The sequence below is a fragment of the Neopsephotus bourkii genome, unplaced genomic scaffold, assembly GCF_033783945.1.
Source record: "Neopsephotus bourkii isolate Nb327-2 ecotype Australia unplaced genomic scaffold, CSIRO-AGI_Nbou_v1 NB_187, whole genome shotgun sequence".
Classification (NCBI taxonomy): domain Eukaryota; kingdom Metazoa; phylum Chordata; class Aves; order Psittaciformes; family Psittacidae; genus Neopsephotus; species Neopsephotus bourkii.
Window position 1 is genome coordinate 19,341 of NW_026900701.1, and position 23,397 is coordinate 42,737.

Consider the following 23,397-nt stretch of genomic DNA (forward strand, 5'->3'; position numbering starts at 1 on the left):
TGCCATGAATTTCCTATGTAATACTGCGGCAGAAATAAATTTCTTAAGCTGAAAAAGCAAGGATCTGTCTGCATTCTGATTCTCCTTTTCTCTTCAACACCTATTCTGTAAGAAATAGCAGGCCTTGTAGGCCTTCCTTCATGTCTCCCCCTCTTTTTCATTTTTTAAGGAGGAAATAAAAGAGAGATGAGGCCGAAAGAGAACAAGGTATACCTCCTCCTTTGAGTTAAATTATCAAGAATTTCTACCCCAGCCACAAAAAGCCTTGTTCAGTACACTTTTATTGTAATGAGTTTTTCACAGGAATGCACAACAGCAAAATATGAAACAAAGTCATTTCAGTTTCTCAACTCACAGACTCAGTTACAGCCTAGCAAAATATTTCCAGTAGTGTAGCAAATATGTTGTGCAAAATATTTCTGTGGGTATTTGTGTGCACTCATGCACAAATACAGCATACAACAACTGAAAATAATTAAAAGGTTAAGCATCCAAGTTTAATAAATGGCAGAATGATGTATAACCCTAATTCAGCCTCCATTTTATACGGATTATGATGTTAATTTTCCTTACAAAGAAATCTCTTCCCACAATCAATGGGCCATCACTATATATTAATATTTAACCCCATTCAAATAAACCCCCTTCAAACACTCCTGAAAAAATGTTTTAACTAAACAGAAAGACATCTCTTAACATTTCAATTCTACCATCTCTGTTTATAAAACACTTACTTACACTAAATTAGCTTCATTATTACAGACTGTACAATGAAATTAAGGTCCATAATTACTGCTACTTTGCTAAAGATTACAGTCAGAATGGTCATTTAGCATCTACTCATTTTGGGTATTCACCTAGAAATGCCTCAAAATGTGGTTTTATTCGGTACTTAGCATTATATTTCACATCTTAAATTAAAGCCACATTTCCAGTCTATTTCAGCAGGAGCTGCGTATATGCAAGACTTACTTCCAGTTGTTTTGTCCATCCTCAAAGCCTAGGCAAACAGATCAGGAAATAAGACTTCTCAAAGGTACGTAGCTACCAAGAACCATTCAGCCACACTGCTAAGAGTCTAGAGTAAAACACTTTAAACAGAGAGCATCAAATTGCCTTAGACCATTAAGTCATATTCTTTTCTATTTCACTCCCTACACAGATTTGACTCCCTAGAACAAGTCAGAAGCCCAGGGAGGTGTTTTTCTATTCAACATAATCTCACCACTAGGACAGCAATTCTATATTGCAGACTTAAAGCCCAACTTTATAAAAGCTAACTCCTGAATGCTGGACTTAAGATGTAATATTATCTTAAATACAAGAGGCTGAATGGGGTGAGTCTAGCTGGAACATTCAAAAAAAGAGATCTTAAGTTCACTTGTATTGCACTTCACTATTCAGTTTCCTGGAACTCGTAATCATGAAATAATGGGGGATGAAAGGGAAAAAAAACCCTATACTGGCTGGTTAACTGGCTAATACTGAAAGCAAAAGAATCACAGTTTAGATTTTAATTTCAGATTCTAACATCAGAGGCAAAAATGTATGTTATTTTTTCACTACCAGCTTCCCTAAACCAGACACAAGCAAAAGTGCCACAGTAAACGTTAATACCAGAAGACAAAAATCCCATCTCTTTCCCATGTGTAAATACATGTGTACACACATGACTTTCTAAAACAAAAAATCAAATCTAATCTTTGATTTATAGTTTATACGCTGCAAGTGAATTTTCAGTTCCAAGCTAGCCTTGGTTTTTGTTTGTTTTTTTGTTTTTTTTAACAAATATTGCCCATGTGATTAACCGTCACCTGTATAGTCCTTGTTTGCTAAGAAACCACCCCTGCCTATAGCATTTATACATCTTCCAGGTATACCAGCAGCTGATTTTCTCAATAGTAAAGACTGCTTCTCTGTTTGCATAACAAAACAGATCTTAAATGTATTACGTTATGCCACAGACTATAGCCAGGAAAGTGTTGAACAAACAGAAAGAAACATATTTAGGCCTTTTTTCCAGAGGTAAAGACGAGACATCTAGCAGACATGGTGAGTGCTATGAAGAGATGCTATTTTTTCGCTACTGTATCTATTGAATACAATTTAATCAGGTTTCTATCAATGAACAATAAAATCAAACATAAATTGTATTTGTTTTGCTAGGGTCTTTGTGCTTCAGCAGGAACAGGAAACTCTCTAATATGCACAAATGTCTAAATCAATTGCATTTCCTACAATAATTAACTTCCCATGAACAGTTTATCTTCACCAAACAGTGACTCTGTTTCAGAAACAGAGGAATAACGAGGTCAGTTTCATTTAGGTAAGCTCAATTTTAACACTACAGAGATTTAGCTCCTTCTTCATGGTGGTTCACTTTGTGATGGTTACTACTTATTTTGATATATTTACATTGTTTATTAATGTGCCTCTGATAAGTGAAGATGATGAAACTGAAAATTTAACATAAAAGCAATGATAACACCTGCAGGTGCCAGTATAATGAAATTGCCTGTGTGTAACAGGAAGTACCCTATGCCCAGACAACCATGTGATAGACACATTATTAGCAGGCAGGTTCTTTCACATGGTGGGTTTTTTTGTTCTCCTTTTTTGAGGCAAATAGATTTAATACTATTCACATCAGAATCTGTCTCTGACCATGCCTCTACCTCCTAGATTTGTAAGGATGTCCAGCTAACAGAATAAATTAACAAGTATTTCAGTATTAGTGAAATGACAGTGTTTACTTCAGTTACCTGAAACAAGGACAAATTAAGTTGCTACAACATAGTGCGTCATCAAAGAAAAAACATGCAAGATAAAAGACAGAATTACAGAAAAATTGTTGAAGCATTATCTTCAGAGCAAATCAAAGTCTGAATTTACTGACCAACAGCTCAGCAGCAATGGAACTAATAAAACCCCTGAGTTTTGGTGGATCTGTGTTTCGTAGATAAGCTTATCATACAGAGTATGTCATGCCAGGATATAAAGGGAAAAATTTATATTTTAAGCTTTACCTCAGTGAAAGTATGCATTTGCTTCTGTGCAACTCCCTCCAAACTTCAGAGCCTTCCTGTCCTTGAGACCTTGTTCAAATTTGCTTGATATTGGCTATCTCACTAACATTACTTGAGGAGATGGACAAACTGACAACACAATTACAGAAAGCACTTTGCTCCACAAAACCAAACTCCAATTTGTGTGTAATTTTCATAGGCACATTTTACCAAACCACTTTCAGCTCTTGGTATTCCCAGTGTATCCTACCAGGTACTCATGCACTTGTAGGATCAAAACCCACCTACAACAGCCACTAACCTTTCCCTTTTGGAGACAAAAATAAAACCAAACCTGATCTAATTTTTCAATTTGCTTCTTTTGCTTACACATGTGTAATTCAACTGAAGTTAGAGCTTTATCAATGTAAAATTGAAGCTAGGCTCCTGTCACTGATGGGAGAGTTTATCTTAAACTAACACATAAATATGGACTAAAACTCTCTCAAAGAAACTACTATGTTTTAATATCTCACATTATGAACCCAAGTTATTTCAAATGGACAAAACAATGCAGTGTGTTTCCATGAAAACAGATTAGATGAGGTTGTATACTAAACAGTGGTCTCAACAAACAAGACTGCATTGTAGAAATGTGGCTTTGAAATACATTTCAAAGACAAATAAAGAAGTTTTTAAAAATAGGACCTTGTTTCAACATTTTTTTTCAAACATTAACAAATTCAGTAAGACTCACAGATCACAAGTTCATCAACCAAACCCTAATGCACTTATTAGTAACAAAGGTGGGGCAGCTTTTCAGCATAAATCTTGATCTTCATTTACAAGCAGCTAGCTTATTCTGTTCTGGAACAGGCTTAAAAAAATATAGTTGTATTTCTTTCTTTAAAAATCCACCTTGAATTGACTAGGGTTAAGTTTCAGATATGGAAGTGTAAATACTATCTCCAGTAGTTTAAAGTACTTTCAGTCAAGACACTGTTAATCACAGAATCACAGAATGGTGTGTGTTGGAAAGGACTTTAAGATACATCCAGTTCCAACTTCCTGTCGTGGGCAGGGATGCCTCACACTAGACCCAGAAGCTGGTTTTTATCTAACTGTAACTTAATTATTTGAGTTAACTTTGCAATATGGCATATAGAAAATTTAACCCTTACGGAAGATGTTATCAAAAACTCCAAACACTGTCCTAATCTTTTGCCTCATCAAAGCCTAAAGGAAATCTGCATTTAATTTATTTTTAATAAATTAAATGTCTGAACCACGTCTGATCCTCAACATGGTCTTCTCATTTACATCAAGAAAAATCTTGATACTAAACAAATATTTATCAAATGGCATATGACCCACAAAAACAAAAGTACAGTCTTATTTTAACATATCTCCCAAACCTATACAACATTCAGCATATTTCTAGAACCTTTATAACAGTCATGGGTTTTTGTCCTGCAACTAAGTACTACACACATTTTGGCACAAGTTATGTGCATATGCACATATACACAAATGTAGTTAAAAATAACTCAGTATTAAACATTAGCTGAACTTGATCCAGCGCATATACGACCAATATTGAACTGTAAAAACATACTATTCCCCAATACATACATTGTAATACAAAATGAGAAATAGGGGAAGAACTAATAGCAGACAGTCACATACAGAATCTAGAGCAGTTACATACTATAGGACTACTTCGTGTCCATCCTTTAGGATTGCACTTAGAGATAAACCACAACCTTCTTTAGCAAATTAAACCAGGAACAGGAAAACCTAATGAGATAAAAATGCTCTGAAGAATTTTATCTACACAGCTAGAGATCAATGGTAGACTGTTTTTTTTAATTATTTCTTATATAGCATTCAATCCTATTAGCTGTACAGAACATTGCATGTTGCATCAATTAAAGATAAACAATAAAACCTTCATAACTTACTAACAAGCAGGATATAATTTATCAGTACTTTACATTAGTGTGTCCTGTACTTGACAGAGAAATAAACAAGTACATACTCTGCTCCAAAATCTCTTCCTCTTCTTTTTCCACTTGCTTCAGCAAGGAACTTTTATCACTGTCCTTGGTTTCTGAAAAATAGATTTAGGATATGATGTTAAACTCTGTGTGTGACTGGAATTTAGTATCTTCTGACTGGGAAAGAAAAGCCCTTCTGAAATGAACGTTTGATATTTTTATCTATCTACAGTAGTTGTACCAGACAATGCAGCAGTGAAACAACTGGAATGAAAAATTAAGATTTATATTTTGCTACACGGACACACCAGTCAGATTACTTCTGAGTAATACTACTGCTAGAAATTAAATGCCTGCAGGTGTTCAATATAAACATTTGATTCCTTCCATAACAAAGCAGGGGATCCAGAAAACTATGGAAATATTATGACTCAATTTTGTAGGAAACAAGATAAAGCAAATACTAACAAAGTGCTAATATAAAATACCGATATTTGGCATAGAAAAGAGGTCAATCTTTTGGGTACACAGCTCACGTAACTATAAAAATATGTTGGAAATTGAAAGATGACAATAGAAAGAAACACAAAAGACTATGACAAAGACTTCCAACAAAAACAAGAGCAGAATCCCGTGATGGTATATAATCAATGACTTCAATTTTATTCAGAATTGTATCTCATTTTTAATGAAAATTTAGTATATCAAAGCAACATAGACAAACACGACAGTGAGCAAAAACCGATTTGAATAAAATGGATTTTTTTTTTAAGTTTTATAAGTTTTTTTCACCTTCATGGTGTCCATGTGTCATCTTTAGCATATCAGACATGATTTGAATAGGGACATTTGCCTCCTGTGGTATATTTCTGAACAACTCAGGGTTTGCATTCTGTGTGCAGGTCATATATGAGACTGCATGCTTCGCTTCCATATAGTACATAATGTAAAAATTACACATTTCGTCATTGGCTGTTCCCCTACATAACACAGAAAAGATGTGGTAGTTAGGAAAAAACGAGCTGGATAGAGTTGTTATTCAATTAATCTAACTTGCTTAACAGAGTATTAAATAAAAAGTGGCAATGTCATATTTAGTAGAAGTCCCACACTAAACCATCTAATAGCTTCATTGCAGCAAATATCGAGAATTTCTTTCAGCTTACACTAGACAATACACAAACTCCCCAAGTATCTCAGAAATTCCTAACAATTTGGGTTTGATTCTACAGAAAATTGTATCAACTATTTGATCTGCTCTTCTTTCCATTTCCCCAGTATTATCCTCATAGTACCCAGTGCATCATCTACTATATACACGTTCTGGTGAAATATGACAGAACTGCACCATCCATCATGCCAGCATTCATACAATCTCCTCTCAATCTGGGGCAAACGTAATTTAAAATCGTTGCAAATAACATCTATGTTTCATTTCAGCAGGTATCTTTCATGACAGTTTCCCCCCCCCCCATGTTCAAATGCATCCATTTGTCGGCCAATCATTCTGGTTCTAATGCAGCAGAAAATTTCATTACATATTAGGACACCATAAATATCTCTTAAAGAGAAGACAGCACTGCAATCTTGAGAATAACTTGATCACAAGCTTTGTAAGGAAGACATGAATGCAAGAGAAACGATTAAACACTGGAAAACTTCCATTCTTTGATAAATGTTGTCCACACACTTGGAACAGGAGAGGCTCTTCTCTACTGCTACAAAATTCTGTCTTCAATAGACAAAAAAGCTGGCATGAGAAAAATTTTCTTCTGAAAAATATTACTTTGTGACACAGACAACACAGGGCCTCTCTGCAACTGTGATCTGTTCCTGCTTTTTACCTCTGCCTCATGGTTGATGTATGTTATTTACAGCTACAATTCTGACAATGGAATAAGCTAGAGCTGTAAAGAAAGGTTTGCAAAATAAGGGCTTTACATTCACATTTTTTAATTAGCTTTCACAATTAACCACTGAGCCTGTATTCATAGTTACGGGGGTGGCCTATTAGCTGTTTGCAAAAGACGTCAGTGCTGACTTTTCCAGCAGCATCCTGCAGCATTCATTTATTCACCATAGCAACATTAATGACACCAGCCAGAGGGGAGATACGGGGAACATGGGAAAATAGACTATTTCAAAGGGGAATTGGTATTTTTCCAAGCATTGAAAATTTAGCATCCCTTGGAGACCAGAAAAATTAGACTCTGACTGGGCAAGCTCTGGTTAGAAAGCATTAACTTCACTGTTGGCCTCCCAATATCTGTTATTATAATTGCTTCCTCTTTAAAACTCTAGTAGAAAAGGGGATGTGGAACCCACATGAACTCTGATTCACCTGACACGTTACTGTGTCAAAAAAATTCAAAGTTCGTCCTTTTAAGTATTTATAGTTAAAAAAAAAGAAAAAGAAAAAAACCAAACTCCATCAACAACAGTTGTAGTAAATTCACAGAAAACTCAGAATCCTTCTATTAGGTATCTGAACTCCTGAGAAACTCTATTTCATAAACAAATTTAATCTCTCTACTGAGATGCAATACTGGGGTGCTCAGTGCGTTAAATGTCTAATCCCTTGGGGTTCTGCAGCACATACTTCCAGAACAGAGAGACTTCTGCAGAGTATCTTCATTCATCTATATAGGCAGCAAATTCTCGTGCAAAGAACTGGAGCCACTTAAGACAATTTTTTTTTTTAATATTGCATCTATTTTTATGGTTATATAAGTCAACTTCATCTTACAGAACTCTGCCTGTCATCTTCAACTGACAAACACAGTTCAGGTTTTCCTATTGATCATTATTAGTCATTTATGGCTTGCTTTGTTTTGATAAGAGCATGTATATTTTTATATTGAAATAATGGTAACTCGTATATTATTTCACATTTTTAAAGTCAGATTTTATGATGGCTCAAAATTTATCAGAATTTTATAAATTTCCATTAATTTTCTTCTGAAATAATGAGGAGAAATTGTGACACTTTATTGTTTTGCCTTAAATAGTCAGTAACTTCAGCTTACTAAAACTTTTTTAGACTTAATGACTCCTTTAAGTGTACATCAGCCCAACATCTGAGTAAGGTGCTTGGTAGCATAGCTTCTGAACACTTCAGCAAAGTGAGGGCAATGAATGTTGTGTAGATTTAAATGTCTAGCAGACTAGATAGCAAAATAGAACATTCTGGCAGAATTTAACAATTAGAATTATCCTGAAAGGAGACATGAAACAAGTATATTTCTAAACATAACCAATGACATGGAGCAAATAGAGAAAATTTACCCTATGTGTGTCTCTGTAGTTCTGCCTTCACCACTGAAAACACATCTAGCTGCTAGGGTATCATCATAGCTAACTTCCACAGGACGTTCTACTGGATAGAATGCCTGAAAGAGAGGATGAGTCACCCTAATCAGTACAAGCATCTCATATTATTTACATCAACACCCACACACAAGAATAACTGCTACACATCTGAAAAGTAACTTCAGGACGGTTGTGCATCGTAATGTAACCATGATAATGCTGGGCAACATTCACTTTCTACTGGCACAATATGTACCACTGGAAACACCATGAGGTATATCTATGGGTACATGACTGTCAATTCACCTTTCTGGTTTTAAATAAAGATAATCAAAATTTATAGTTAGAATTAAAAAATACAACCAACCTGTGGTAGTTGTGGACTCTGTCTACCAATCAATGTCCATTGACCATTTCTCACTCTGTATCCACTCACTACTTTACCTATAACATATCAATATGTATGTGAACAAGAGACATCTAAGAAAAATATGCTGTCATGTCAGCATTTTTCTGTTAAGTATTTGATATTCTCATGTTGCAATAAAACTCTTACCTAATCTGTGTGTATGAACTCTGTAGGCAAAAAGGTGCATTGGAAACCTTTTGTAATGGCAAGCAATGTCTGCATCAACCACTGTAAAATATGATAGCAATAAACAAAGAAAAAACCCCACATTAATTATTAGAGAAAAGGTACACTAAGGTACTTCAGTCACTTGAAAATGACCTTCTGTGATGATGTACATAAAAAATGGGACTGCAACTTAATAGTATTTTTTTCCAGCATATGCTGCTGCTATCTAACAAAGTAATACACTTGCTTACAGACTATGTAACACTTAAAAGAGGAACACTAAAACATAGCTATGGTCAACAGTCTACTCTGGAGAAAATGAAAATAAACTGGTATCATTCTAAAATTATACAATTTATAATGAAGTCTTGATTGTAAGACCTTATGGTTCTGGGCCCAGTTTTAAAGATTTAGGGTTAGATGCAGACTTTGGCAGAGAAGTGCTATACTTAGAACTATACTAGTGTTAGGAGCCTACAGAGAAATTTTCCGCTGATGCCTCTCTGAGGCTGGCTGAGATAAATGCAGCCAGAGAGACTGGCTGCATTCTTCCTTTTATAAAAAACTTCACGATCTTCTGAAGAACTGCAAATTTGATTGAGCAGGCACAGAATCTTATTTCCCTTTCCCTCCCCCCTTCAACTGAGAAAGTAAATATCTGCAATGATCAAATATCTTTTAGGGGGGATAAGGAGGATGGTTTCTTTTGATGTTTTCATATTGAAAAGCAAATTCTGTTTAAGATTCAATTCAAACTGAAAAAGAATTCAAGTGGCTGAATTCACAACAGTTGAAGTCAGCTGGGCATTTGACCACCTCACCCTATTTAGGCAGCTAACTGCAAATGGGAAAAAATGGTGTTCTCACATATCTTATCTAGAATGCCAGTGTAGGATAGGCAAATATGGAGTCAGTGCTCAAACTCCTTAAAACAGAACATTCCATGCTAGCTTGAAGAAATGCTATTAGGACTATACAAGCTGAGCTTCAGGTAAAATCCACTGAGTAGGATTTGTTTGGGAACATTGTTGTACAATGTTTTTTCAGCATTTTGACCTTTTAACCACATAAGGACATATGAATAAATTCTTTAAAGAACAGTTCCTTACTGGTAGAAATCAATTTATTAAAACTGAACTCTTGGTAAACCACAAACAGCATGATTGGCAAATACTTATGAATAACAGTCCAAAAATAGTACGGTGGGGTTTTTTTCCCTTTTTTTTTTCTTTTTTTTTTTTGGTGGGATGGAGGTAATGAGAAAATGAATACTGCTTTTTTTTTTGTAAAATATTAAGACAAAAATAAAATACTCATAAGATTTCTAGAAATGTCAGTATTGCACAGATCATTATTGTTCTGCACACTGTCTTCTACAACACTGATCACTTTTGCTGATGTAGCTGTCAGGAAATATGATACAATTTTAGAATTATAACTATTTTTGTCATCATATGTTTAATTTGTCCATTTACAATTCAGTGAGTCTCTGCTACATTTTCTTATGCAATAAGCAGTAAAAATAAACCAGATGCTAAAATTACATAATCACTTTGTAGAATTACAGCTCACCTTTCTCGCCTGGCGGTATTACAGTGTTCACAGACATCATAAGATACATTCCAGCAATCAAAGGCTGCCTGCAATTCAAAACTCAAGCTGTGCTAATCAAGTCCTTTTCAAAACATGCTGCGACACGATATGCAGTACCATTTACCACCACTAATTTCTAAATAAATTATGTCTGAAACTGGTCTATTGAGAAAGCAGCTTAAACACAGCACTTCCCTTTCCTTACTCTTTTTCATACAAGCTATAAATTTTAAAGCATCTTCTATAAAACATGAAAAACAACATGACCACCTACACAATTCCTGTCCCAGATTTCTAAATACGAAGTTCTTAAACTGGATGAACTCAGTGCTGATAGCACTATTTCATCAAGTTTCTTAGCAGAAACAAAAATTTTTGCCAACAAATGACACATAGCTTCAAAATTCTTAATATTGTGATGTCTGTATTATTTTTATTTTACATGTTTTCAGAGGAATATAAAGGAGGGGTTTCCATGCCTTCTGTTCCAATGAAAAAAAATTGTAACATTTAAGTATTTTTAGAAATACTTACTTCTGATGCGTCAGATGTAAAGTTACACCAGAGCAGTCCTTGTGTTTGTCTGTACAAATCACAAAAAAATTTAATCGTTTACAACTGAACTAATACAAAATTATTACATATTAGTAACATTATTCTTCCGTATAAAGAATACCAGAAGACAAAATAAGTTTTAATCTTATTGTTTGCAGTAGAACTTTCATACTATGAAAACATCACCCAAACTTGCACAAATCTGAACACAATGCTGCATTTGCAGCAAAATCCTAATAAAGAAAGAAACTAGTGGATAAAAAACTGGATGAAAACCTAACTGCTTTTTTGGCATTAGGTACTGTAGATCTGTATGAAATAGCATCTGAGATGAAACAACATCATTTTTCCAACAGCAGAAAAAGCTGGTTTGCTTCAAACAAATCTGTATTTTGAGAAAAGCTAGAAAAAAAAAAAATTGTGGAAAAGTAATGGTTTCAGCCATTAATAACGATGCAGCCAGAAATACTTGCAATAAAGTCACCAGGTGATTTTGAGATACCAGTACAGAGCAGCTCTGTTTAACACTGGACATCCCAGAAGGAGTAAAACAAGTTAATTCATTTGTTAATGTAATGTGCCAACATTATGTAATGTGTTTGACATTTTAATTTAAATAAACTAAAGACTTGAAAGTTACTCTGTTTTGGTTGGTGATCTGGAAGTTCAAACCTCTTTTTTTTTTCCAAGAAGTTCCCTTTCTTATGTTTATACCAAAACAGCTCTAGTTAGAAGACAGCTGTTAACACCAAAGCAGGTAAACAGAAAATGCTGAAAAAATATCCTCTAACAATATATGCTTCAGATAAGAAAGATAACACAGTAGCCATGGGTCTGATGACAAGTGATAACTTGGGAGAGATTTTCTTCCATCAGCAGCTAGGTTCAGAACTGAAAACAACATTGCATTTGAACAGAAGAAAGGATAATAACTAGAGTGGGACAAAACAGCGACTTTCCAGGTTAAAAAATACCAGTTTAGTTTTTCAAACATTAGCTATTTTAGTCACACCACATTTCATTATTAAAGGATAATACTAAGTTTGGGTTTTACCACCATTAACACTAGAATGTTAATGTGCTAACACTAGAACTCCAATATGTTCACTAAGTAGAAAGCTACTGGTTTTACAAAATGTATAAATTACTGCATATGTTATGCAAGTGAAAAAATCACTACCCCAGTTTCACTAGGTTCTCACAGTGAACATCATGGCATCTGAGAATTCTTAAGTTTCTCCAGCTCTGTGTGTCCCAACAAACCCTTCTGTATTAAAAATTTGAATCAATAAATCACAGTCGTACTTTTACAAATAACAACGAGAAGGAAAGTCTTCACTATCTACGTGAAAGAAAAATTACAACAGTAGCTCTTTGACTCTACACTGGTGGGTGGACTACCCAGTACTGCAGGTGCACTGAATGTCTGGAAAGCATGCCTCATGAGATTTCTTGAAACCAACAGTGATGAATCAGAAGAAAAGTAGCTGAAAATTCAAATGGTGATCCAGAAACAGAAGCATATCCATTCAACGCAAATGGGATTGCCTGAAACTCAGAGAGTTTGGTACCTATATTCTGCATAAAGGACTGAATATATGGGTATGGCACAGTAATAACAAATTCACTTGTAATTATACTAGAAATATTTTAAGACTATGCACATAAGTACAAAAATGCAAAACTAGTCAGTGAGCCACTGTACTGCTGTACCATCCACATTTTCTGTTTTACAAAAAAAAATAAACAATATATTGTAGAAGATATTTTCATTACAATAGCATACAAACCTATGTATAATTTTTATGCAAACACCTATGTACAGAAAAATAGTAGCCACTGAAAAATTAAAATAAAATTAAAGCTAAAAATTCTCCAATTTAAAGTACAGTCTTTAAAACAGATATAAAAATAGTCTTAAAATGTCTTTGGTTTTGGAACTTTTTTAAGTTACTTGCTAAAAATGAAAAATAACAAAAAACCCCACATTCATCACATGGTGAGTAAGCAGAAAGGTGGCAGAGACATAAAGAAAAAGGTTGAAGGAGAGAGAGAAGTGACAGGACCAAATAAAAGACTAAGTTATAGTAGATAAGGGAAAAATTACAAAGCCAAGATATGGTCATCACTGGCTAAAGACAGGAAGAAAAACTGAAGTTACGCCATGCCAGAATAAGCACTAGTTTTCAGTCACAGCTACAAATGTTAATTCCAAAAGGCCAAGTCATGAACTGAAAAGCACCTCAAGGACTAAGCTATGAGGACAAAAGTAGGGAAATGGTTGGAAAACATTCAAGAGAAAGAAATTCAATTCTTCGTCCATGGTTTTAGAAAAATGCTCAAGATATGTATATACTATTCTTCCTCCTCTACTCTTCACTGTAGGAAGCTTCAATTACAATCTCAATACGGGTCTTTGTGAAGTCTTTTTCGCTCCACGCTCCTTGTTTGAAATGAATTTTTTTACTAAACTTTTGGCTATTCATATAACACAGGTGATGCAGAATTCAGCTTTATCAGTTTAATGCTGTTAGAGAGTTTGCACTACATAAATTTTAATGGAAGTTGGGAAATGCTTGCTTCCTCAGAACATTTTACCTTATTACTTAATGTCATTTAAAATTTTAAAATTTAAAATGCAATCAATAGTTTTGTTTCTCTCAGTTTTGCAATTTGCGGTTGAGAATATCATCACCCTATCTTTTAAACACTGTTGAAAAACTATCCCAAAACAACAAACCCAAACCTAACATATGCCAAATATTAGTCGTGTTTGAAAAATCTAATCCTTACTGTGTCACTGAGTCTTTCTTTTAAAACAGCACTGTGAGAGGAAGGAAATTTCTCCAATATATTTCAGTTTGCCAGTATTAGTGTTTTCACACTATTTAAATTTTCAGACTATTGAAAAAATTTTCAGTCAGTATTTAAATATAAATTGGGTAATTTCAAAATGAACTGAAGACAGTGGGAAATTTATTCTTGCAACTATACAAGGCAATCATATTAATCATATTATTATATGAGCATTGGGTGACATGATTTAGTGTGAGGTGTCCTTCTTTGTGGCAGGGAGGTTGGAACTAGATGATGTTAAGGTCCTTTCCAACCCTAACTATTCTATGACTCTATGATATTATCAGGAGAAACAAAACAACTTCTGATCTGCAGTGCTGTGTCTGGAGTAAAATAATGTGGAGACAGTGTTCTCACAGGAGAATGCATAATTGGTGCAAAAATTGAATAATCCTGAAAGATACAGCAAGGCCGTGAGAGGCCCGAGGAAGCTTAAGCAAGCAAGATAAGAAGAAGCTGTAATTCACTGAGTTAATGAGAACTGTGGACTGTTGGCTAGCTTTCGAGGTCAAGTTCTCACACCTGTGTGTGTTAGTCACTAAAGGTCTTCAAGACATGTATCCAATCATAATATGCCAAATCACTGTAAGTGCCTGTAAGAAATGGCATATGAGTTAAAGCTTTGTAATAAATTGGCATTCGCTGATCACATTGATCGTTCCTGCGTTGTCCATGACTCCTGCGTTGACAAAATAATAGATAGATACATTAGTGTAGGTTTCTAAGAAATTCTTGCACCATATTATAATTTCACCTAGGGCTATATATAGCCATGACTGAGCTAAACATTTTTCTAACAGTTACAGAGATATGACTGAAATGCTGTTTCCTTGCTTCTACCCTACAGCTGATCTCTGAAAGACTGAAAGCTGCTGAACCGTCGATACAAGAATGCTGACTGCAGTGAGGCCATGCTTGTTCCCCATGCAAACTCGTTCCAGACTTTACTGTGTGACTGAAGCAAAAAATATCCTTAATGCACAAACCAAGCAGAAGGTGACCCACCTGGTTGAGGAGGGAAATACAGCAGACAGTGTCTATTTGGAGTTTAGTAAAACATCTGACACTCTCCCACAGAATCCTCATGGAGAAATTGGCTGCTCATGGCCTGGATAGGTGCATTCTTCAATGAGCAAAGAAATGGCTGGATGGCAAAGTGCAAAGAGTGGTGGTAAATGGTGTCACATCTGGTTGGCAACTAGCCACTAGTGGTGTCTCTCAAGGCTCGGTATTGGGGCCTGGAGGTGCTGACTGATGTCGCTGAGCATAAGCCAGCTTGTGCCCAGGCAGCCAGGAAGGCCAGTGGCATCCAACCTAGTTTAGTATGTGATTCTATGAAAATCTTAAAGATTCCTTTCAAGTTTGTCAGTCCAGCTGACTGGAATTACTTTGATTTCTTTCTTTCAGCTACTCAGCAAATATGCACTGCTCTGGGACAAGTAAGTTACTAGTTACTATTTGCCAGCTGGCAAAGACTGGGAAAAGCGTCTTTATATACTTCAGGAACAGGTTCTGTGAAAGCCAATTGTCAAAGCAGTTTCCAACCCAGATGAAACTACAAGCTATGCTTATGACTATGTTTTGTGTGGTGTGCAAATATAACACAATCATATTAAATAGTCCCTGATTTTATTTACCTATCTTATCCAAAATCAATACTGCATGTTAAATGCTTAAATTAGTTAAAAAGAATGACCTGTGCTGCTCCTGCTAAATCCTGTCTTCTAGGAGAAATATACGAAATAGTTTGTCAAATGGAACACTCATAACCGAGGAGAAGCTGAATTATCCTAAAAAGAAATGCTCTTTCTGTAGGATGATTTCGATAAAACTTCCAATCCAAGTCCAACAGGCTTCCTGCCAGTCTATCTCTTCAGTCACATGTATGATAATCTGACATTCAAGCTGAGGGTTCTAGGGCTTCCTAGATACTTAAAATTCTGTGCGTTTTTTTACTTAGAAAAATAAACACTTCTCAAAAGCTTTTTTTTTTTTTTTTTTTTGCAGTCTGGGTACATGTATTATCAATTACAGGGCACAATGTTGAAACCCTTTATTCATTTTTTTCATTGCTCTAATACTTAATAGAAATAGTACAGTATTATACGTGACTACTACAATACTTAAAAGCTTTCACTGTAGCAGAACGGTCATTTTCTTTATGAAATTCCAAACTCCTTGTTATTTCAAAGTCAGCCCTTTGATTTGGACCAGAATCTCCACATATGGTGTCAGAATTGGCTTTGCTTCATTAAAATTTGAAGCAGACTCAAAGATGGAGCACAACCTCTGAGCAAGGCAATTCCAAAGCTAATGCCCACCGGGAATTAATTTTACACAAGTTGTATTTAAAAAGACAATGACATGTAGCATAAAATTTAACTTGAAGTCTTAGTAAAAAAAGAGACAAATTCATTATGCTGCTTTCAGTATTTGATACATGAAAGAAGACTAGCTGAGTCAGGTTTTCTTCATGAGAGTCAAGGTGCTTGCTCCTGTTAATCTGCTCACTCATCCAGAATCTCAGCAAAATTGTTTTCAAAAGTCTAGTAACATGAAAATGAAACTCTACGTTTATTCTGTGAAAAACAAAATACAAACACAGACTCCCTGGTGCCATTTCCACAGCTTTCCAAATAGAAAAGAAATGAACAATTGTTGATCCTGATGTGGTATAATATTTCTAGCAAACAAATACCTTGTACAGATCACAGATGACTGATTTCCTGAAAGGAAATCGTAACATACAATAGAAATGAATATTCAGGAGTATGCAGAATTTATTTTATTCAAGGCACCAATGTTAAGCCTTCTGGTTATCAAAGAGAAGCACGTGGAATCCAGTGATCAAAATAAGGTAATTATTTTTCATTTTAAAAATAATATATTGGATTATCAAGCAAAAGAAAATGAAATAAAACAGAAGGCATCCTGCCATACTCTTTAACTTTTGAAAGAGTACATTAAACTAGTATCTCCTACATTACAGTCCACACTTCTTAAACTTTCATAATGTTTCAGGGTTATATCTATAACACTGATTATTCTAAGCCCTGCACAGATATTCTAGGCAAAAAATAAGAAAAGTGTTGCTGCAAAACTAAGTTTTGACTACCAAGTTAATTTATTAATAAAACTTTCCAAATACATCCTCAACTAATATGCAACAGAGGGTACTGACCTCATTTGTTTCTGTTTTGTTGGTTTTTTTACTTAAGAGTGAAAATGAACAGTGAGAACTCTCACTGTCCCCAAGCAATAATGAAGAGCAGCCTCTCAACTATCAAGCTCTCTATAGAGGTTTTTAGCTTCAATCATTTGTGATTTTAGTAGGCAAACAATATCACTGGCTGTAATGATCCATCTGAATTGTCCCATGAAAATAAATTCTGTCAACTTCAGCTGCACACATTTGCATTTGTACTCCATTTAAACAGTGCTGGCACCCTCAGTTTGTTTCTTCCTCATTCTCCTTCTCTTCCTCCTTCTCATTACCATAAATGCCTTCATGCTACATTTTGTCTTTAAATCATGGCAAGAAACCATACCTTCAGCTTCAGACAGTGCTGTATACAGCAGAAAGGTTGTATATGGCAGAAAGGTGGTATACGGCAGAAAGGCTGCATCGCATCCAGAAGCTACCAGCAACAGGCTAATTTCTTTGTCCAAACCAATTACAACATGTTGATCATTTACCTTGTTACCACAGAAGGGTTAGGAGGCTGTAAACACAGCTCAAACTACTGGTATAATACATATTCCTCCTTTATATTTTTGCTATTACCCAGCTTACTTTTCCTCCCTTCTTTCAAGTCCAACATATTATTACTTAGCCCATGAGGATCTTCACATTCTTGTTTAAATCCTACACAGTAATGCACCATAACTGAGTTTGAAGAGAATGATGACCCACAGGTTTTTTTGTTCTTGAAGGCCAGACAGGCCTTAACCCAGAACCACCACACAGGATGCGATTCACAGAGTGGAAATAAGAATTCATGCATCTCAAAGATGTCAAAACAAGACAATTCAGGTTTAAAGAACAAAGCACAACATGAAAGATAAATAAATAAGTAAATAAATAAATAAATGCAATTAAACTTGTCCCCCAAAGTTGCAGAGAATCAATACCTCAATGTGTATTAATGAAATCCAAATTTCAGTAAACCAGTATTATAATGTATGGGCCAGGTGAGCAGACAATGAGGTGGATGGAAAATCGGCTGAGTGGTTAGGCCCAGAGAGTGGTGATCAGTGGTGCAATGTCTAGTTGGAAGATGGTAACTAGCAGTGTACCCCAAGGGTCAATACTGTGCCCACTCCTGTTGAACATCTTCATTAATGACATGGATGACAGGACAGAGTTTACCCTTCGCAAGTTTGCATAGGACACCAAACTGAGAGGATTTGCTGACACCCCAGAGGATTGCGCTGTCATCCAGAGAGACCTGGACAGGCTGGAGAAATGGCCCCAGAGGAACCTCATGCAGTTCAACAAGGGAAAGTCCAAAGTCTTGCACCAGGGGAGGAACAACCATGGTCACCAGAACATGCTGGGTGCAGCCCAGCTGGAAAGCAGCTTGGCAGAAATGGATCTGGGGGTCCTGGTGGACACCAGGCTGAAGATGAGCCAGTGATGAGCCCTTGCTGCAAAAAACCCTAAGAGTGTCTTCAGCCATACCACTGCCAGCAGGTCAGGGGAGGTGATGCCTCTGGTGTGGTGAGGCCACACCTGGAGTGCTGAGTCCAGGGCTGGACTCCCCAGTACGAGAGAGACATGGATGTATTGCCCAGTACGAGAGAGACATGGATGTATTGGAGAGTCCAAGGAAGGGCCATCAAGATGATGAGGGGACTGAAGCACCTCTCGTAAGAGGAGACAGCTGGAAATGTTCAGCCTGGAGAAGAGAAGGACTTGTGCAAGGAAATATGTTACCCATGGTACAAACAAATCCTGCAGGGAGGGTGTAAAGAAGACGCAGCCAGGCTCTTTTTAGTGGTGCCCAGTGACAGGACCAGAGGAAATGAGAACAAACTGAAATACAGCAGGCTCCTTCTGAACATCAGGAAACACTTTTTCACTGTGAGGGTGACTGAGGATGGGCACAGGCACTTCTGGAGATAACCAAAAGCTAACTGCAACTGCCTGTTTTGTTGCCCTTCTTGAGTGGGTGGAGAACGTATGAGACAACTTCAAGATGTCCCTTCAACCTTAGCCATTCTGCGGTTGTGTGAAACACTCATTGACAATTAAAGCATAATGTCATGCTTAAAATGAGTGTTTATTTCCTTTTTAAGACGAAAAGACATCATCTGCTAGTTACAACTTTTTCCAAACACAGATACTGTGATTGGTCGCCGCATGTCACCTTTCTCACCAGCTATTCAAGTAAGGTGACAGGTTAGGGGTGTTCACAGTTATTTGTTTCAACTTTCCTAAAGAAAACTGAATTAAAAAAACCTGAATTATACAGGGAAAAACAACCTTTTCTCCACACTTCAAATTATTGCTTCTTCCTTACTTTAAGTAATTTGCTTTATATTTTTGAAGGAAAAAAAATCTGTTCACATTTTAAATATTTACAGAGATAGAGCAAGTTTATAAAGAAGTCCAGTTAATAGGTAAACTTTATTACAAGTATGATTACTGATTTTTACCTTTGTGAGTGACACTCACAAGAAAATTCTTTTCTACAGGTAATGTAAATATTTTCAATGCTTTAACTGATATAACTTACAGAACAAATTTCCAAAATACATACCTCTAAATGCACTAATATCTCCATAGTGCACCTGGAGCACAAAAAATCTGCCACCTGTTTCTCCTCCAACTCTGAATCCAACACCTAAGAGAAGGAAAATGCATTGTTTTCAGAAGCAATAAAGCGTAAGATGGTTCACCACTGCTGACCGTATCTAAAAATACAAATTGCTGTAATGGCTTTGAGTGAAGGGGTAAAAAATTTCACTGAGACAACAGTGAAGAAAATGTTGTCCTGAAAACGGTGAGAACGACCATCACAACACATGTTCCCAAACAGACTAAGAAGCTAAGACAGTAACTTAGGTATTAATGAGCAGATATCTGCTTTAAGCAAAGGATTCTCTCAATCTAAGAATGTGAATACAGATTTGAGATATATGTATAAAAAAACCACTATACATTTGGTTTGGGTTTTTTTAAATTAAATTATCAAGTTCTGCCATCTTTGTAGGATTTGGCAGAACTCTCATTTCTCATGCAACCTGTGAATGGCAAAAAACTGATTAACACTGACTTATTAATAACATACTGAGAATGAAAACATGTAAAGATCTGCAGTAAAGTATTCTTTTACATTAATTATGTAAATTAGTATTGTATGCAGAAAAAAACTGGAGGAAATGATGAAGCTATGTTACGTGTTGACAGAAGTAAGCACAGGAACAGAAGAAAACAGAATTAACTTGAAAAAACAAAACTGTGAAATGTCACCAACAGAATTTCTATGAACTGTTTCTACAGTGAACGCTCTTCAAAAGAAGCAGAGAAAGAAATTTCTTCTTATTTGGTTACTGGATCCAACTGCCCACAGCAAAGCCTACTTATAAATCGGACTGTACACTATCTGCATATAAATGCAGAATCATCACCAACCCTCTCCACAAACCTTGTATTTATGGACAGTTCAGAGACAAGAAAATTACTACTAGCTGGTGTTTAATAGCAAAGCTTTCACAGAATCCTCCAAGCAAAATTATTTTTTTACTTGACATTCTGATCACCAAATCAAATAACACTTGTGCTAGTAAGTGTATAAACTGATTACTAAAAATAAACCTCTTCATGAGGTGCACTGCTCCTGGTTATGAAGAGGCAGTAAAAAAGATCAAATAAAAAATGTGTGTAATTCAGTCTTTTCAGACCAAGGCTGCATAGTTGATAGGTATTTCTAGGACTCTTAGCATTTATTAGAAAGAACAATTTCTATCTTCTAGACATACCACTACAAGTAGCTTAAAAAAATTCTGATAGAATTCAGCAAAACCATCTATCATACAACAAAATGCGTATGTAAACGTTGCTCAAGCACATCAAAGCATGAAGAAATGAGAAGCACATAAAGATGTCAAGCATACTTAAGCCACAGAAAAAAATTTCAGTATTTAGATTGAACTTGTTTGCACTTTCCCAAAACACACAAAAATATTTTAATGCAGTTTGTGTGCTACGGAAACATAAATAGTATCCTTCCAATAACATACAGTAGGAAATGCAAGATGAATGCTATATAAAGCATTATATTATGACCATTATCTCTGCCTTAGCCTTTCTTCCCCCCTACTGAAACCCACAATATTATAGCAAACAGGATGAAGAAAAAACCAAACCCAAGTATTTTAGCTAGTGTATTTATAGTATATGAGGTTGATGTTTATACAGTTTTGACATAATAAAAAAAATTATACAAGGTTCCTGTATATGCCAGGTGCTTATTTCCACGTCTTCTTCTCTCCTTTGCCCCGGCACACAGGAACTTCACGTTAAAGGCACAGTACCTTCGGGTAGCCTGGTGGGTGGCGCATTTCTTGCCCAAGCATACAAAATATTAGATTTGTCTTTGCATGTTCCTTCATCACAGTCCCTAAAAACATGAGGGAAGAAAACAAAATGGTACATGATTTTTTAATTCTTAAATCAGAAAGGACAGGTGAATTACATGCAAAACCACTAATTTTAAGCTCTATCAAAGTGGTTTTGGATGTAGGAAGATTTAAGCCCTTTTAATGTAGGCTGCTTTCTCAGATATCATTAGATCCTTCTTCTTCTTTCGGTTTTTTCCTCCCCTCTGCCTTATGATAGTGTTAGAAAAACAGGGCCAAAACTACAGAGATTTCTGGTAGTCCCTATCAAACTAGTAGTCAGTGCTGAAAATAAATAATGGAACCTTTTGCGAGAATGAACCGTATGAAAATATCTAGCACTATTAGCTCAAGTGCCAAAAAATGACAATGGCTGCTACTTTTATGCAGAGGGACTGGACTTGTGCACAAAGCAGAAAGAAACACAGAAGGAATCAAAGTTTTAAGTCAAAATTGATATTTAAAATTCATTGAAAAACTACTGACAAAAAAAAGCAGCTATATATGGACCAGCTTGTAGGAGGCACTCATGCTCTTCTTCCCTGTACTTAAAGCAAGTTCACTGCTTTAAGTTAATTTTATTCCATTGCACAAGTTCTTGCTTTCCATAAACAGAAAAATCACACATACACACACAAACAAACAAATAAACAAAGACCACAAACAGGTCACAAATATTTACAATAACTGAGAGCTCCAGAGTTGTCTTTAGCCTCTGCAATGCCTTGCAGGCAACCCTAAGGGTGGAATGTAAAAAACTCCCAAAGACTCTCGAGTTCCAGACACCTTGAACCTGCAAAAACTGATAAACCTGAAGCACATACACTACCAGATCTGCAAAAGACCAGTCAGAAACAGTTGCACAGACAGCCTAAAGTACCTGGACCACAGCCAAGACTGCTACATGTAGGTGTAGGTTACAGGATGATATAAACAAACAACGATCCCAGAGAGGCTTTCCAAACACCCACGCAGAAGCACTTCTCAATCCTCTATTAGAGAAAAGGCCTATTTAGATTGTATTTGTACCTTCTTCACTGGCAGAGCACTGTGCCACTGGGCACAGTGTGAAAGCAATTCTGCAGGTGCAGCACACCTAGTATGACATCTAGAAAGCCTCAACCTCAAATTATTCAAACTACACCAACTGATCCAAGCAGGCTGATACTCATCCAAAGACTTCAATGAAAACCAAAACAGTATAGCCCCTTCTCTGTTTATTACTGGTGGTAAAACCTGGCAAACCTGGGAAAGACCTGGAAAAACACTTTTATACATAAAAAGTAGTTTCAGTCACTTTAAATCCTGGGAAAAAATAGTCTCATGCAGCGTGAGGAGGAGCATAAAAACATAAAAGATCAGGACTTTTAGTGGATGCAGGTTCAGTAACATTTCTGTTATGAACCGGCATCTGCCATATCTGCCACCTTCCAGAACAAGTGATGATGATGCTTTCCAGGTGCTGTCCCAAGAATAATCAGTTCTTCTGGCACATATGGAAAACCACCTCTGTGGAACATTATGCATTTCTGGGATCCCAGGGAGCCTTACTGTAACATAGCTGCTGTGTTTTCCTCTAACAGAAAGCATTGCCATAATCATCAGACCACCAAGAGAAAATGGAATGTGCCACTTTTTTGTTTTCATTAATGTTGCTCATAACGTGTCTAGACCTTCACAGCTAGTAGTTTGGTCATTTCCCCTTCAAACACATCCCAGTGGACAAGCAAAACTCATATAAAGATTAAGTGAAAAGTCTCACCAGTAATGACCCACGCAGCTGCAGGTAAAAACTGCACAGCTTTCAACTGCTACAGTCTAAAAAACCCCAAAGGGATCTAACCAGGTATTGAACTACTTGGTTTGGAAATGTATTGAAGAG

The 23,397-nt window shown here is 36.1% G+C and overlaps 1 protein-coding gene across 4 annotated transcripts in view; it reads right to left on the reverse strand.

The window, feature by feature from the left end:
- The window catches only part of LOC133223990 (peptidyl-glycine alpha-amidating monooxygenase-like), a 113,670-nt gene that overhangs the window by 19,322 nt on the left and 70,951 nt on the right, over nt 1-23,397 (reverse strand). For all 4 annotated transcript variants that reach the window (XM_061375209.1, XM_061375201.1, XM_061375218.1 and 1 more), the window contains exons 7-15: nt 21,432-21,517; nt 19,655-19,738; nt 11,016-11,064; nt 10,461-10,528; nt 8,868-8,948; nt 8,679-8,755; nt 8,288-8,391; nt 5,795-5,982; nt 5,044-5,115 (exon numbers count right to left, since the gene is read on the reverse strand). In XM_061375209.1, coding sequence (XP_061231193.1) covers nt 5,044-5,115; nt 5,795-5,982; nt 8,288-8,391; nt 8,679-8,755; nt 8,868-8,948; nt 10,461-10,528; nt 11,016-11,064; nt 19,655-19,738; nt 21,432-21,517 — 809 coding nt within the window. The remainder of the gene's footprint in view (nt 1-5,043; nt 5,116-5,794; nt 5,983-8,287; nt 8,392-8,678; nt 8,756-8,867; nt 8,949-10,460; nt 10,529-11,015; nt 11,065-19,654; nt 19,739-21,431; nt 21,518-23,397) is intronic.